The sequence below is a fragment of the Cetorhinus maximus genome, chromosome 2, assembly GCF_964194155.1.
Source record: "Cetorhinus maximus chromosome 2, sCetMax3.hap1.1, whole genome shotgun sequence".
Taxonomy (NCBI): Eukaryota; Metazoa; Chordata; class Chondrichthyes; order Lamniformes; family Cetorhinidae; genus Cetorhinus; species Cetorhinus maximus.
The window spans coordinates 135,601,823-135,619,825 of NC_135880.1; the positions used below are offsets into that span (position 1 = coordinate 135,601,823).

Below are 18,003 nucleotides of genomic sequence, written 5' to 3' on the forward strand. Positions count from 1 at the left end.
CTGTACCACCTCCAATGTAAGTATAGAGAACAAGGATAGGCACCAAATGCTGTCCTTGATCACATCCCATGCTTGCGTCCCATGAACGAAGTTTAAAAAACAATCCATACAGAGAATAGCCACTATGTTTCCTTTATCAATGCACACCATTATTTCCTCTAAGAGTGCTAGAATAGACTTTCTGCTATAACTTAATACATATCTTTCTGGGTTTATCTTACATTATAAGCAATGGATGTTTACTTACTGCTAATGTTGGCCTAATTGATCTAGAATTAACAGGTTTTATCATTTTTTACCCCTTCTTGAACAGAGCTGTGACATTGGCAACTGTCCAATTCTCTAAAATAACTTCTATATCTAAGGATGTTTGAAAAGCTGTGGCCAGAACTCTGACTTCATGAGCATTCAATGATCATTACCTCAGGGCCCAGTCACCCTTCTGAGTTCCACCCATTCTTTCACTTGTTTATCTACAGTTATCCTCTCTATTGCTTCACTTCCTCCATATGCCCTTTCATTCAAAATAACACCCTCTTCTGGGAAATGTAGTAAAGTCATTCTTTAGTCCCTTCACCCTTCCTTCATTCTCTATAAGTTATTTTCATTTCTAAATGGCCAACACCTCCTTTAACTATATTTATAAAATATTTTACTATTTTCCCTTTATTACCTCCTAGTCTTTCTTCATAACTCCTTAATTTTCTTAGAGATTTTTCTGTTCCCTTTTTTGTTTTTTGCTATTTGGCTTCTTTTGTATAATTAGCCCTAGGGTTGTCATATGCCTCTGCTTTAACATTTAATTTTAATTTCTCTACTCATCCAAGCAACTCCAGCTTTTGCTGAACCACCTTTTACTATGCATGGATGTAGAATATGAGACATATTCTACATCCTTAATTATCTCTTGTTGGAACATTTAGGTTTTTTAATAAGTAACTCATCAAGCCCACTACCTAACCACCTCCCCCCCCCCCCTCCCTCCCCCAAGCAGTCCTCCATAATAAGGTAGGTAAGCAGGCATCAAAACCAACAGCTTACCTGCCATTTTTAAATAATTACTGCTCAATTAAGCTTGTTACCAAACTAATTGACCCGAATAATATGCTGCCCACGCCATAGTGAGGTCGGAGTGGGCAGGCAATTTTTAAAACGCAAGTTGTAAAAAGGTGGGAAGGAAGTGAGTGGCACTGTGCACATCGGGGGCAACCCACCCCCCCCCACCCCCCACCTCACACTTAATATCATGAAAATGTTGATCAGATTGGTCCTTATCTTCTAAATTCCAGGGAATACAATCCAAGTTTGTGTAATCGCTCCTCCCCATTTAATCCTTGGAGTTCAAGTCATCATTGTCTTTGTTATTGAATTTCCTGCATGCCTAAAATCATTTGTCGTATGTTCTAACATGGCCATAGAGCCCAATTGCTGACCTGCATGGCTTTCCACTGTGCAGCCAAGAATGAATTGTCTGATTTCTGTTGTGACTGCCTGGCCTTCCTAGCTTGCTCTTTGTCCTTACCTGCCTGTATTCTTTGCTACATGAAGGAAACAACACCACTACTTTTGCTTCCCAGTTCTGTCTTATGCATTTTTCTCTCGGTCTCTGATGGCCCTGCCCCCTTCCTTTAGGCATGTCTTCAGGGAGGCCTTGAACTTTAATCTCTGCATACCTCACAGGCATTGTCCAGGTATCATTTTGGTTTATAAACGCTGTACTCCCTCAGAGGGCAAATGTATCCTTCCTAAGCTATGGTACCCACAGCTGCCTGCAATACTCCAGGAGTGGTCTAACCTAGGGCTTTGTGTAGCTGAAGGGTGACTTCTACCCCTTTGTATTATAGTCCTCTGAATATAAAGCTCAGAATTCCATTAGCCCTTTTGATTATTTTCTGTACCTGTTGCCGACATCCAACGATCTATTGTATCTGGACCCCTGCAGTTTTCAGCTTTTCATCAATTGGAAGGAACTCTGCTCCATTCTTTTTAAGTTGATGACCTCTCACTTGCCTACATTGCAATACATTTGCCACAAGTCAATAGTTTGCCTTCAATTCCATGTTCTTTAACTTTAGCTAACAGCCTCTTATGAGGGGCTTTCAAGGATTAAAAATTTCTGCCATTTGGCGGAATTCTGACTTTGGGATCATGGAATTCCACCCTTTAAACTTTTTTCCAACGTCCACTGCTGCAAATGTGTATTTGAAAAAAATCACACAAACACAACAACAGAAAGGGAACAGACTTGCCACTGATTGATTCTGGCGGAGGGGTGTGTTTGTGTCTGTCAGCAATGTGTCTGTCCCTGGCTGCCTATACAAAGCCAGTGTGTTTCAGACGTGGGGCAGAGGAAAGGATCGAACCCGGTGTGTGAATGACATAAAGCACGGGGACAGTTCCAAGATCAAATGTAGCCCGGAGCACAAGGCAGCCAGGCGGGTGGGACATCCCTGAGTATGGCTGCTGACTGGGAGGAGATCAGGCAGCTGGCAGCCAACTTCAAGTGTAGTTTACAAGCACTGTGCAGAGGTACAAGAGTGCAGCTTTTGTTTCCCCTTCCCCACTCTGCCCCTGCTGATGGCACTTGCTTCCCAGGTCAAGCGTGCCCTGGGCAAACTTTTTTTTCTCTCTCTCAATAACTGCAGATTCCCTATAGGCAATGACTGGTGAAAGCTATTTTTCAGACTGTTGTGCACCTTTGGCCTGCAGATCTGTCTGTCTGGGGAACAGTTCTGTTGAACTTTTGTGTGCCAAACTCATTTGCTTGGTTATAAAGTACTGTGCCCTAATCTCTGTATTCTCCAAAACTGCTCAGCTTTATTGACCAGCAGCGAAAGTTGAATTGCATTATTAAAAGTTGGCATAAACAATTGTGGAGTGATTAAAATCAGGGATGCTCAAAAGAGTGTAATTTAAGAAGTGCCAATTATTTCTGAGGGTTGTGGAGCTGGCAAAGATTATTGAGATAGGGAGGGGTGACGTCATGGAGGAATTTGAAAGCAAGGCTGAGTTTTAAAGTGGAGGCATTGCTTAAGCAGGAGCCAATATAGGTCAACGAGCACAAGAGTGATAGGTGAACAGGACATGATGATTAGTGATACGGGCAGCAGAGTTTTGGATGACCTCAGGTTTACAGAGGATAGAATATTGGAAGCCAACCAGGAGTGTATTGGAATAGTCAAATCTAAAGGCATGGATGAGGGTTTCAGCAGCAGATGAGCTGAGGCAGGTGTGGGGACACACAATGATGGAAATAAACTGTCTTTATGATTATGCAGATATATGATTGAAAGTTCATATTAGGATCAGAACAGTTTGGTTCAGCCTTAGAGGGATGAAATCAGTGGCTAGGGAATGGAGTTTGTCATGGAGATAGACAGTCTTGATGGTAATAGAAGGTAAACAAAGAGAAACCTAATGTTTCTGCCCACTTGAGATCTAATAATTACACTCATCTGAAGTGGCTTAGAAGCATTTGCATTCACTACAGGTCATAAAAAGTGCTTTGATTGCACGATATTTTCAAACTTTTTTGTCTTCTGTCGCTCTCATCCCTGGACTTTATCAAACGCCTTCTGGAAATCCATAAAAGCAACATCCATAGACATTCCCCTGCCCAATACTTTAATCCCCTCTTCAAAAATATTCAAGCAGGTTCATCAAGCATGACCTATCCATTAAAAATCCTCTTAAATGATGTCCCTCACCTCTGATAACATCCTGGAAACCTCTGTACCCTTTTTAAGTCCTTTTCTTCTTTCCAGAAGTGTTGTGCCTGGAATTGTCCAGAATACTGCAGCCTAACATTCTCAACTGGTTACCTGCAAAATATTCTGAGGATGCCTCAGCAGCTTTTCTTTTTAGCAGTTGTTGTAGTGCAAATCTCAGGTGGTTAATGGCAACGAAAATGCACTTGCCAAATTTTATTTTAAAAAGTCGCAGCAAATAACACTCTCCATACTGCATCTTCCTGACCATCAGTGGTCTTCCTAGAATCAGTAATCATACTGTTTTGGCGGTAGCACGTTCTTACTAGTAATAATGTCCTGACACACTGTCGTGATTACACGATTGTCTTTCACTACTGTTTTTCGTGACATCACCACTAGCAAATGGTTACAGCCATTCTACATACCTAAGCTAACAAGCCCCTCACTGCAGCCAATTTGTAGGAAGGCAAACTGTACTATCTATTAAAAATCTGGGATAATAACGTTGATAGCTGATTCTCCTAGACTTCAGAATAAAACCTGCAAATAATTGTCTTCATGGGGCTTTAAACAGCTAAACAATGCCAGTTTGAAATGGAGAGAGAGCTATGAAATAAAATAAAAGTGCTAATACAATATATTTGCATTAAAATTTTGAGCAGTATATCTGTAACAAGGGGTGAACAACTATCTAATCAGCTATTTAAAATGTCTGAGTGCTACGCAGTATTGCTCAGCAGTGCAGTACACATAGTGCTACATGGAATTGATAGTATTGCTACCTACTGATCATTTAGGTTGCTGGCCAAATCAATCACATTAAAATTTCACTGGATGTTCCCATTAATTTGCAAATTTGTTTATGTGCTGCAAGGCTTCATAGTATGCACTTTTGAGGCATTTTAAAACAAAGGGCTTGGATGCCCTTGATTTATTCTGATATTGACTAGAAATTCTTGTAATAGCCATATTTTGGCCTTCAAATTAATTTCAATTTTCATTTAAGGCTTTTAATGCTGTGTATGGTCAATACTTCTATGGAGCTAACTCTAAGTGATGACAGATTCTGTAATTAACCCTGGCTTATTATTCAATATAGATAGTTTCCTGTGACTGCTATCATGACATTTTGATTCTGGATGCTTCACAGCTGCCCATTCCTACTTTCTAGCTGATTTCACAATGCCGATCATAGGTATACCAACTGAACCTTTTACTCTTATGGAGCCTAAAGTGCTAATGAGCTGTTTATCTACTTAAGTTGAGTGATCATGGTGTGATCATATTGGAGATTGTAAGATTGGAGAGGCTACTGAAACAAAATTGCCAAATTTTAAGAGGATCAACTTCAAGTGAGTTTGAATATGGTTTGGAGAGTGGAGGAATCATGGAGTTCTTTAAGGGAGGAGATTCTGAATGCAGTGGATCAATGTGTGCCCATTGCAAAGCAAAGGGAAGAAACATGAAGGCACTTCTGGCTAGTTGAATGGGACTACCAAACAACTTGTGACAGAAAAAAAAACATTTAAAGCCATGAAGGAAAATGTAATTGTAACCAATACCAAAAGGTTACTTGGAGTGTAAAAGAGGCATCAAAATGGCAAAGAGAAATTGCAAATTGAATATAGAAAAGTTATCCTTCACTTTTGTTAGTTATATTAAGAGAGAAAAAAGGATAAATTGGGTGAGGAACATGACAACTGATGCTACAGGGGCTGCAAAAGTGATAAATCTTTGCCTCAGACCCTACTAGAGAGGAGGCAGATTACTTGATCTGGAAATGGAATTGGAGAATGTTAGAGTTAAGTTGCAACCCTTCACATTACTATTAGCCTGATTGTAAAACATCTTCAAAATTTAAGATAAACAAATCTTAGGGGCTAGATAAACGTAAAAAAGATCCTTAAGGAAATAAGGGAGTAAATTACAAGAATTCTGAAACAAACCTGGAAAGAACTGGGGACTAGAGAAAGACAGATGTTACTCCTATTTCTTTTTTTAAAAAGATAGCTAAAGTAACACAGGAAAATACAAACCAGTGAGTTTGATGCCCATTGTGGGTGAAGTTATTGAAACTCTTACAGATGAGAAATAAACTCATAACATGGACAGGATGGGTTAATAAAGGGAAAGTTTAGCTGACTTTCTTTTCAGGGTAAGGAGCTTGATGAGGGCAACACTGTGGATCTGCTGTACATGGATTTCAGGAAAGTCTTTGATATTGTTCCTTTGGAAAGGTTGATACTGAAAATAAAGTGGAAATTAGTAGCCATATTTTGCAATGGATACCTAATTGGTTAACAAATTAGAATCCAGGTGATGGTGACACAAGGATTCTGAATAGCCAGTGAGCATATTACAAGTGGGGTCTCAAAGGATTCTGTCTTGAGATCTCTGCTTTATATCTTTAAATGATCTGAAGGTAGGGGTCACAAGCACAATGACAAAATTACAGATCATTTAAAACTATCAAAGATTGTAGAATCCAAAGATACACTGGATAAGCTACAGGAGGATTTGAATTTATATATTATATATGTGGCAGATGAAATTCAATGTAGAGAGATGCAAAGTGCTTCACCATAGGGACAAAAAATATTTAGCAAGGGAGCTATTACTTGAAAGAAAATAACATGCATTGAAAATAAAGGAATCTGGAGGATCCCGACTGATGATAAATTGCAAAAATGCTTAGTGCAGTGTGTAAAGAAAATCTGCTGCCGGGATGAATTAAAATCTCAATATTGAGACAAAATGGGTAATTCTACCACTTTACAAATCATTTGTGATCACAGTGTTATGTATGGCTCTGTGTATCCTCGCTGCAGTACAAAAGTATTGTATTGAAAAGATACAGAGCAAAGCAACATTTTGAGACAGGGGGATTGAATTATGAGGCACAAATAAGACCATAAGACATAGGAGCAGAAATTAGGCCAATCGGCCCATCGAGTCTGCTCCGCCATTCAATCATGGCTGATAAGTTTCTCAACCCCATTCTCCCGCCTTCTCCCCGTAACCTTTGATCCCCATACCAATCAAGAACCTATCTATCTCGGTCTTAAATACACTCAATGACCTGGCCTTCACAGCCTTCTGTGGCAATGAACTCCATAGATTCACCACTCTCTGGCTAAAGAAGTTTCTCCTCATCTCTGTTCTAAAAGGTCTTCCCTTTACTCTGAAGCTGTGCCCTCTGGTCCTAGTCTCTCCTACTAATGGAAACATCTTCCCCACGTCCGCTCTATCCAGGCCTTTCAGTATTCTGTAAGTTTCAATCAGATCCCCCCCCCTCATCCTTCTAAACTCCATCGAGTATAGACCCAGAGTCCTCAAACATTCCTCATATGTTAAGCCTTTCATTCCTGGGATCATTCTCGTGAACCTCCTGTAGACCCTCTCCAGGGCCAGCACATCCTTCCTGAGATACGGGGCCCAAACTTGCTCACAATATTCTAAATGTGGTCTGACCAGAGCCTTATAAAGCCTCAGCAGCACATCCCTGCTTTTATATTCTAGTCCTCTCGAAATAAATGCCAACATTGCATTTGCTTTCCTAACTACCGACTCAACCTGCAAGTTAATCTTAAGAGAATCCTGGACTAGGACTCCCAAGTCCCTTTGCACTCCAGATTTCTGAATTCTCTCCCCATTTAGAAAATAGTCCATGCCTCTATTCTTCCTACCAAAGTGCATGACCTCACACTTCCCCACATTGTATTCCATCTGCCATCAAATGTGTCATTTGGGCAAGTTCTCACGGGAAGTATGGGGTGATATTGCGTGTTTTTGGGATTCTAAAGGGACTAGATAACATAGACCATGCCAACCTGTTTCACCTTGTCCAGGTCAGTAGAAGCAGAGGACACAGCCTACACGTGAAGGGAGGCAAGTTCAAAATTAATTTGTGGAAACATTGTTACAGTGAGCGAGTACTAATAATGGTGCTGTAGGAAGATGGTGGAAGCTGAGAGCTTTGATTCATCTAATACAAATTAAATTGATTTTCAAAAAATATTTTGGGATAAGTACATAATTTTTGTCCTGTCAAATTACTTAATTGGAAGATGCATCGAAACAGCTGACTTTGTACCTATGGTTTGCAAAGTGCTCCTCCACTGGGGTTTTCCTCATCTTGTGTTTGGGTCTATTGTAGACTAAATGATATAAACTGATTGCTCTGATTAGTCAACAACTCCATTATTGTTCTATCATGTAACTACCAGGATGACGGATCAAAAGAACACTAGATGAACATTGGACTGTTTATCATCTGACATTTTGTCAAGTGGCTCTGGTAGAAAATGGGACTTATAATTTGGCTTGACAATGAATCTTCAAATAATATAATAAAGTGATTTTACTTGACTGAAGCTAATACATGATGAGGGAGTTGCACAATATTAGGATTATCACTTAAATGAGGCATTTTCCTATGTATTATGATATATATGCTTGAGTCTTTGCTTCAAATTAAGATATTTTATACTCTACAGCTTTTTCTATGGTTTTCTTTAACAGGCAGATATCTGGAGTATGGGCGTTCTTTTGTATGCACTTCTCTGTGGATTTCTCCCATTTGATGACGATAATGTGATGACTCTGTATAAGAAAATCATGGTATGGATTTTTTTTTTGCGTTGTCCATATGTATTTGCATAAACACATTCCTGCATTCGCTTTATCCTTACATTTTCTCCACTGCTTATGTGCATAGTATTTTATTTTAGCCAATACACTAGACCAGACTGTTTGCAGCTTAGTTGTCATGCTGGGGCTGTTGAACCGACGTTTAATTTCTGCTTTGGCAATTGAGCTGCAATGATATTAGAAATTCCAGTACCTTGGATAATTTATTCATAATGGTAAAAGATCTATGCAGCTACATTCTGATGGAAATTGAAATCATAACTGAAGAAATTGTTTGTGCATGCGCACATGGTTGAATAGGTTACTGACACTGTCAAAGTTTTTCATGAATAAAAGTTGTATGGGTGAGGCACCAGAGGGGCACAATGGAACAATATCCCACCAAGAAATCACCTCCTGGTGGAGGCCTGAAAATTGGCAAAAATGTTTATTTTAAACAAAATTTTAGAAGTTTTAATCACAATCTGATACTTCCAAGAAGTGCTTTCTGGGAGTTGCTCCTTAAGTCTTTTCAGGAGAATTCTTATATTTGTAACCCCTCCTTCTGAATCTGAGAGTCAGCAAAATTGAATGCATGCTAAAAATACAGAAACTCAGAGTTCAGTTTTATAGATGTTTACTTTGAGCTTTGAGTTGTGTTGGCCATTTTTATCTTAGACTATACGCTGCTTGAAGAACAGCAGATGGCAAACTTGTAATGTTAATGTCACATTCTTTCTGATTTTGATCCTTAAATAATGTTATCATATGCTGGTCTCCTGGCTGGCAGCTGCTTTCATCTTGTGCCGGAAGGTAGTTTAACATGAACGTGAGGTTGCATTCCCGACATGGAGCCTTGCTAGACGGTAGCGTTCATAGGGAAGATTAGCATGTCTGACTTGGAGCTGTCCAATTTTCTGTTGACTAATTTTAATCATGTTTTCACCACTGTCCTTTGTTACATTGATCTATCTATGACCCTCAAGTCCAGAATATTTTATATATAATGTATGAAATGGGAAGAACTGTATGAATAATGTGCCTCTTTGAGTTTGATATTATTGATATATTGAACCTGCTACCTATTGAGGAAGACGCTATAATGCAAGTATTTTTTTAAACTATATATTTTTTTCTTTTACAGAGGGGAAAATATAATGTACCTAAATGGCTCTCTCCTACAAGTGTACTGGTTTTGAATCAAATGTTGCAGGTAGAATTCTCTTGCACCAGTTACTTTGGAATCAATTACTTTGGAATCAATTTTAAAGTATTTTAAGAATCCTGAAAAATGTTTTTCTCCTAATTTGAATTAAGCTTATGATGATGTTGGCTTTTTTGTTGTTGTTGGTGTAGCTTGGTGACAGTAATAATGACTATTGTGAGTCTCTCAATAATACCTATCACAAGCATTGCCAAAGTTCTTCACCTTCTATAAGGTGTGTTCTCGAACAAAAATGCAATGGAATGCCACTTGTGAACTTCAGCTAAAAATAAATATATGTAAGGTAACCTCAACATTCCAGCCAAGAAAACTTCCAAAACTCCATATGGTTAGAGACTGACATTTTGCAGATGTAATCTGTGCAGTATAACTGTATGGTTGGAAATCTAACATTCACAAGAATGTAGGTTCTAACAAATCGCTTAGTACTAAACTTCTGAAGTCCTGGTCCACTCTAAATTTAAAAAAATCTTACAAATGTAAAATATCATTTTATCTCCTCCAGCAAGGCCATTAAGCCATTTCCCTGACTATTTAAGCAAATTATAATCATCAATAAAATGTAAAAGAAATCAATAGATTATCCATTTTCTTTTGTGCTGGGATGCCTTGGAGATTGGACTCTGTTTTGGCCACAAAGAGGATCCAAAATAGCCATTTTAGTGTGTGTCAGTATCTGTTTGGATTGCCTTATTTGTAGAGGGCATTTTGATTCCTCCTTTATTTAAATATCCTATTTGCAAGTATACTACCCAATTATTGACATCTCAGTCACTGAGAGGACACCACATATCCAGTTGAACTACACCTGGAAACTTGCATGCAAGCACCTCTGGTGTAGAATTGCATATGTAATCTAGAAAGGCAGGTAAAATTGGGATCTATTTAGCATATAATGCGTTTTTATGTAGTGTCTTTCATTTAAAACATTCAAAGCACCTTTTGATCTTCTGACTCTGTAAACTCATACACTTTTAAGGCGTGTGATGGCAAATATCCTCATTAGGAATCCAATTTGAATTCATCTTTACGGAGGTACTCCCACTTTTGATCTCTAGTTTTTGAAATGCACGACGAACTTCGTTAACAGTGAAATTACCTTTTCATTAATGTTGAAATGATCCCTAAGTTTATCAGGATATTTAGTCCTCAAGAAGATATTGCATAATTTAATCAAGTTTTGGTTATTCCGTGCTTTATAATTAATTTAATCTTTGTTATCCTTTCCATTGCACATGTCAAGGCAATCTTTGCTTCAGCGGTAGTTGGCTATTCTTTAAGACTGTCGGCCAGAGACCCTTGTACCAAGGGAACAATGAATGTCTAATGTTCTGTTGACTTTCTGTACTTCTGAGAACAATCACCTTTCCAGGATTTCAACTTAGTGATTTTTAAAAAAGTGATATAAGCAGTATGTCTCTGAGATTTACAGATTTAACGTTTTGAGTCTTTATGAAGAAGTCACACAGACTCAAAACATTAACTTTTTCTCTCTCCACAGATGCTGCCATACCTGCTGAGGCTTTTCCAGCATTTTCTGTTTTTATTTCCGATTTCCAGCATCTGTAGTCTTTTGCTTTTATTATTATATCTCTGAGATTGTTAGGCATTTGTAGATTTCAGAGGCTTAAACTTGTGCACACAAGCCCACATGCCAAAAGTGCTTGCGACTGAAGATGCAGGGCATAAATAACTAAGGAAATGCAATTTACTTGGTTGATTTCAGAACCCAGAACATTCCAAGTATCCATCAACATCTATGTTTGGGTACTGTGTTTAGTATGCAACATAATTACAAATGGACTAGAGATCTATCTTGTTCTTCAAATTGGAGTTGGAGATACAAGTAACAGATTCTTCTGCCTGGTGACATCTAGCATGAATGTGGAAAGTAGTGTTTCATGATACAGACAAGGTTTAAAGATAGTTCGGCTAATGTTTGACAAAGGGTATACTGAATTGGTGTTGATATTGTTAAAAGGTTGGACTGTTTCTTTTTGGAACCGGAAAGCTGCCTGTGTCTCCTAAAGTTTATAAGAACAAAATTTTTATTTGGCAAGAGCACAATGAACTCTGATTGGAAGTATCAGTCTCTTTCCTTATTCCTTAGACTTAATCTTTTTAAAACTTATTCCTCTTAGGGGATGGGGCTGTTACTAGCTAGGCCAGCATTAATTGTCACCCCTAATTGCCCTCAAGAAGGTAGTGATGAGCTGCTGCCTTTAAACAGCTGCAGCGCAAGTGGTGTAGGTATACCCACAGTGCTGTTAGGGAAGGATTTCCAGGATTTTGATCCAGCAACAGTGAAGGAACAGCAGTATAGGGCAGAATTTTGCCCTTGGTGGGCATGTGGGCCCCACCGGCTCGGCAGTGGGTGAACAGCCGACCCCCGCCACCGAAACGGGGCCCACCACCATTTTGAGTGGGCGGGCCAATTAAGGCCCGCCCAGCGGCCTGCCCGACAGGAAGCGCTATGCGCTTCCTGTGCAGGGGGTGGAGGGATTCCCCATCTGTCAAAGTGCGCTCTTTCGCGCATGCGCACTGGTCCCTGAGACAAAGTACTGTCTCAGGGAGATTACTGACAGTCCAGAAAACTTTAAGAATAGAAAAATTTTTAAATTATTAACATGTGCCTCTCGTGTGACAATGTCACACGAGATGGGACATGTTAATAAATATCACATAAAATGTATTAAAGTTTTTAAAAATGGACATAAGACCTCATCCTGCCAGTGGATGAGGTTTCATGTATTATCAGAAGCCCGCTGGGGCTGCTGGCCTGCCCGCCAGCCTTAAGGTTGGACGGGCAGGTCTTTAATTATCTTAATTACTCTGTCAATGGCCTAACAGCTGATTTCACTGTCCGCCCGCCTTCCTAAAAATTTAAAGGGACTGGGATGACGTCGGGGGTTCCTCCCGCGTCATTTTCCTGTCAGTGAGCAGGCCCCGCCCCCAAATCGCCGACGGGAAAATTCAGGCTATAGTTCCAAGTTAGGATGGTATGTAGACTGAGGGGAACGTGCAAATAGTGGTGTTCCCATTGCAGCTGCTGCCCTTGTCCTTCTGGATGGTAGAGGTCATGGGTTTGGGAGGTGCTGTCAAAGGAGCCTTGGTGAGTTGATGCAGTGCATCTTGTACACGTACACTCTGCTGCCACTATGCGTCAGTGGTGGAGGGAGTGAATATTTAAGGTGGTGGATGGTCGATGAAGCGGGCTACTTTGTCCTGGATGGTGTTAAAGCTGCACTGATCCAGGTAAGTGAAGAATATTCCATCACACTCTAGACTTGTGCCTTGTAAATGGTGGACAGGCTTTGGAGAGTCAGGAAGTGAGTTACTTCCTAAGTGAGTCACTAAGTGAGTTGCTGAATTGCCAGCCTCTGACCTGCTCTTGTAGCCACAGTATTTATATGGCTTGACCAATTCCGTTTCTGGTCATTGGTAACCCCGAGGATATTGATAGTGGGGCATTCAGTGATGGTAATGCCATTGAATGTCATGGGGAGATGGTTAGATTCTGTCTCATTGGAGATGGTCATTGCATTACGTGTGTCCAGTGTGAATGTTACTTGCCATTTATCAGCCCAAGCCTGAATGTTGTCTAGGTCTTGCTGCATATGGACACGAGCTGCTTCATACCCAAGGAATTGCTAATGGTGCTGAACGTTGCACAATCATACCCACTTCTGACCTTATGATGGAAGGAAGGTCATTGATGAAGCAGCTGAAAATGGTTGGGCTTAAGACATTACCCTGAGGAACTTCAATGATTTGCTGTATCAAATATATAATTGAAAGTTGCAAGAAATTGTGGTAATCTGATGAATTTGGAGCTTTAGTGTAATGGATTGTTAAATGAGAATTAATTGTCCTCCATGATAAATTAATTTAGCTCTGAGAAAGTAAATTGTTTAAAGATCTAAGCGCAACAGATTTATTTTGTGGTATCAGTAAAGTCACTTTTTAACTCCTCAATATTGTGATAATCTGTCATAAAAACAGAAAATGCTGTAAATACTCAAGTCTGAAGAGAGAAACAGGGTTTATGTTTCAGGCCTGTGACCTTTCAGCAGAAATCTGGCACTCCTGTTTAATCCGCAATATCCAATATTTACTCAATCATAAACCAAGCTCATGCAGTAAAATACTGTTTGTGATTGCAAATACAAGTGAGGTTCAGGTTTGCAAACGGAAATTGGAGCTTTCCTCCTAGCTCAGGAGTAAATGTACCATGTGGTAAACTGAGCGCCCCAAGAATGTTCCAGAATTGATACAGAGTTATGAGTTGCTTGACTTTGGTAAAGGTAGATAGCAGAGTTGGATTCTGTGCCCAGTTTGAATGGGGGAGTGAATAACTGAACATATATGGACAGCAGTGGGTTTAGCTGTGATAGTCCTAGGATTGAATAACCCACCAAGAACTGAAGAGTTACTGGAAGGTCAGGGTTCACCACAGTTAATTTGTCTGGTGGGTTATTCCCATGTGAAATTGAATGTAAGGGCAGTTGAGTTATTCTGTCTCCCTAGTCGTTATTGTATTAATGCTTTAGCTGCGTACACCTAAATTAATAGTCATGGAAATTAGACATGATGGTACCTCTTGTGATGGCCTAAACCTAACTTATGATTGAACAAAAGACCAGTTTCAGACACACAATTTAGCCAACATAATTGAACGTTTGCTAAATTTTCAACATCTACACAATAAATGATAGCTGCTCAAACAAGAATAAATCTTTTGATGCTTGATGCTGTATTTAATGCAAATGTCATGACTCGCTGGGGATAGTGCGCTGTGATATCAAGCCCCACTGCTTCCCGAGCCACGACAAATGTGAAAAAGTTTATTCAACCCACCTAATTGTTTAATTTAGTTTACCAGAATACGAGCACCAGGTTTGTAAACTTAATAAGTACATAACTGTTTATTGAACAAATTGTCTTTAACCAGTGGCAAAGGAAAGAAATATGAACTGCTAATTTCTAACTCTATAACCTAAACTCCACCCTTTTTTAAATCCCTATACACACACATACAAGACACACAAAAACCTGGATTTTAAGGGTGGGATAAAATAGCACCATTAAAATAGTTCAATAGCACCAATTCCAGAGTACAGAATTTGGTGGGTTGATTTTAACCAATGTCTTCCAAGTTCCTTTCAGTTCTTTGTTGGTGACACAAGGTGGTCTTCCAGTACTTTCAGTCTTTAGTTCACTGGTTGAGCACTTGCCTTTCAATGTCTCTAACAGTGATTTTCCCCTTTGCCTCTTGAAAGGGGTTTTCTGAGAGGTTATAGAGATATGAGGAGAAAAAGTCAGCTAGCTATTGTAGAATTACTGAAATCTGACACATACATGAGGCAAGTTTTAGGTCTTTTTCCTTTCAGGCTAGGAACTATTCTGCTGCACTGCTCTCTCACAAACCCTGGTCACCTGGTCAGGAGCCAATTAAAACGTTGTCTGGCGGTTACCCATTAGGCTAGCCTCCTCCTCAGCATCATCCTGTCTTCCATGGCACACTCCGTTACAGCAGAGCAACATTGTATATGTCCCTCGCACTGTTCCAGTAGACATGTCTTTCAAACTGCAGCCATTGTAATTTTAATCCACAGTCCACCAGAAATAAAAAGATATGTTCTTTACACAAATAGGTGATTTTTAAAAAATCTTTACAGTCTTTTGAACCGTATAATTGTTTAATTTCCAAAAAGTCGATTAAATGGAGCATTTAAAAAGTATTGAATGAAATTTTGAAACATGAAGTGAAATGCCTGCATTTATGTAGTGCCTTCATTGATGGGTCTCAAATTAGTTCTCTCACAGCGAAATGCTGCTGCAGTAGTGACTGTTACATAGACAAACACCAGCTATTGGTAATGTTTCCTAGCTGGCACAGACCTTTGGGATGAATTGTTCTCTAAAGTTGATCATCTTAAATTTGAACGTTACTAGATGTTCAGCTATCATTGGAGCTTAAATACTGCTCGTGGTTTAGATCTTAAATGAGATCTGTTTGATTTACTTTGCATTTAGAAGTGCATTCTGATGCTTGTAACAGTTCTTATTCCTTCCAACAGGTGGATCCAAAGAAGCGCATCACAGTGAAACATCTTCTAAGCCACCCTTGGCTAATACAAGATTACAACTGCCCAGTTGACTGGAACACCAGATACCCAGTGAGTGTTCCAAGACAAAATGTGATCTTTGTATTTTGTGATAAAGGCATAATTCCTGATTAATGAAGTTTCTACACTAAATTGTTGTCTGACCTTCTGATTTACTTCCTAAATTTAGAAGCAGCAATATTGACTTTCAGGATAACATTGACATTTAATAAGTTTCGTAATTACAATCTTAATGGGTATTACTGGGTGTCTCCTAGGATTTAGTTAATTTAAAAATCTTTGCTCAGGAACTTCCTGCTACAAATCAGAATATGGTCTGTAAAAGTTGGGGAGTTATTTCCCAAATCTGATACCGAATGAATTTTCCCAAAGGCTGGGTTGACTAGTTTGAAATTTTAGAGAATCAGAAATAAATCTGTAATTATTATAAAGTTATTTAATAACAGTTAAATGCATGCCAATGACTAACTTTCCCCCCCCCCGCCCCAAGAATCATGCATTGTCTTAAATTTGTTGTAGTGAGTTGGCTTTTAAGGAACGGGTGGAAAGTGTGCCTTCACTGGCACAAATGGTTGCTGTAATATTTTGCAGACTTCATTTTCCAGGTTATTTAAGTTACCTTTTTCTGCCACTGGAAGGAGCACTTGCCATTTCAAAAAGTAATGGGTACAATCTGCTTGTAAACTAACACGGCTTGAAGTTCACTGAAGTACTTGATTACTTCAAGCTGTTCATTTCCCTTGCATTTGTGTTTCAAAGATTCACAAGTCATTAGGGACTAGTATAATGAATGAGGTTTGCAAATTATTGTATCATTTTGTAATTGTACAATTATTTGTAATTCTGCAACCACAAGTATTTTCTAGCTCTGCTGGTATAGTTTAAATAACATTGTGCCTGAATTTCAAAGAAATTATTTCTCTCCTCCTGTTGAAATAACTTGGTTTTGCACATCCAAGGTACTGAAGTTTCCTTGAAGTAGCCTAGAACCAATAAGAGGGTATGTCATCTTAGATTTAGCAATGAATAAACATGGGAGTAGGCAATTTAGCCCCTCTCTCCTGTTCTTCCATTCAATGAGATCATAGCTGATCTGCAAACTAACTCCATATAGTTAACAGCCGACAACAGTGAATGAACATTTATCTTAATAGCGAGCATAATATATGAAAGAGTTCAACATAGTATTTGAAAGGGAGAAATGCAAAACAGCTAATAAGATTTTAGATTTAGGTAAGATTGACTTCAATGGGATGAGACCGAGATTGTTCACAGTAAACTGGGCAAATCTGTTAATGGCTAAAATGACAGATCGATAGGAGGTGTGCAAAAAAAATAAAATTATGATACAGAACCAGTTTATACACCTGAAAGGTTTACTTGCCAAAAAAGAAAAACATGAACAACTAAAGAAGCAAGAGGCAACATGAAAAAACATACAAAATTTTTTTTAAAATCACAGATCCTGGCAAATGGGAAAGGTACAAAGAATAAAGTGGCAAAACAAGATAGTAAGAGCAACAAAACGAGTGTATGTAAAAAAAAAAACTTCCAGCTGCTGTAGAAAATAAATTGTGCACCCTAGAGGCACACCAAGGAAAATATCATTTTCACCTTGCTCCTATGGAACAATGATACTTTTAGTGCACTGCAACTTGCATCACTAGAACAAAGAAGAATAGGACCAGTCAGTGCAAACTCCAATGGACAAACTGTGGGAGAGGTGCATTGTGAATGTAGATTTGCTCCTTAACAAGCCTACCAATATAATACGTGAAACATGACTTTAAAAAAGTTCCTCTCGGTTGGTTTTCTGATTGGAGTCTTGTCCTTAATGTCCATTATCCAGTGAATAATCATCAGAGCAAGATTATCTGTAGGAGTCTAACTAAAGAATTTGTAAAATGTTCCCAGCTCCAGTTGTAATTTCCAGCAATGTGATACTAAAGTTCTGCCATTGTGATGTCAGCACCAATATGTGTTTACTTCAGAAATTTTTGATCAGCATCTGTCAGCAAAATAAAATGGTTGGGATGGACAGGGGAGTTCAGTAGGTTTCTGCTGAGTGAACAATTTTCTCAGACACAAATGTGTTCTTAGTCAACTGAGAATTAAAATAACTGAGAAGGTCATAGAATCAAATAATTTTACAGCATAAATGGAGGCTATTCTGTTCATTATGCCTGCGTCGACTCTCGCAAAGCACTACTTTCACTTAGTTCCATTCTCCTGCCTTTCCTGAGTACATTTTACAACATTTTATAGCTTGTTAAAAGCTATTATGGATTCTGCATCTCCCACTGTTCCTAGT

At 39.0% G+C, this 18,003-nt stretch overlaps 1 protein-coding gene across 3 annotated transcripts in view; it reads left to right on the plus strand.

Annotated features, from left to right (window-relative positions):
• Positions 1-18,003, plus strand: part of melk (maternal embryonic leucine zipper kinase) — a 119,165-nt gene that overhangs the window by 57,973 nt on the left and 43,189 nt on the right. For all 3 annotated transcript variants that reach the window (XM_078569821.1, XM_078569827.1, XM_078569832.1), the window contains exons 8-10: positions 8,232-8,330; positions 9,484-9,552; positions 15,645-15,743. In XM_078569821.1, coding sequence (XP_078425947.1) covers positions 8,232-8,330; positions 9,484-9,552; positions 15,645-15,743 — 267 coding nt within the window. The remainder of the gene's footprint in view (positions 1-8,231; positions 8,331-9,483; positions 9,553-15,644; positions 15,744-18,003) is intronic.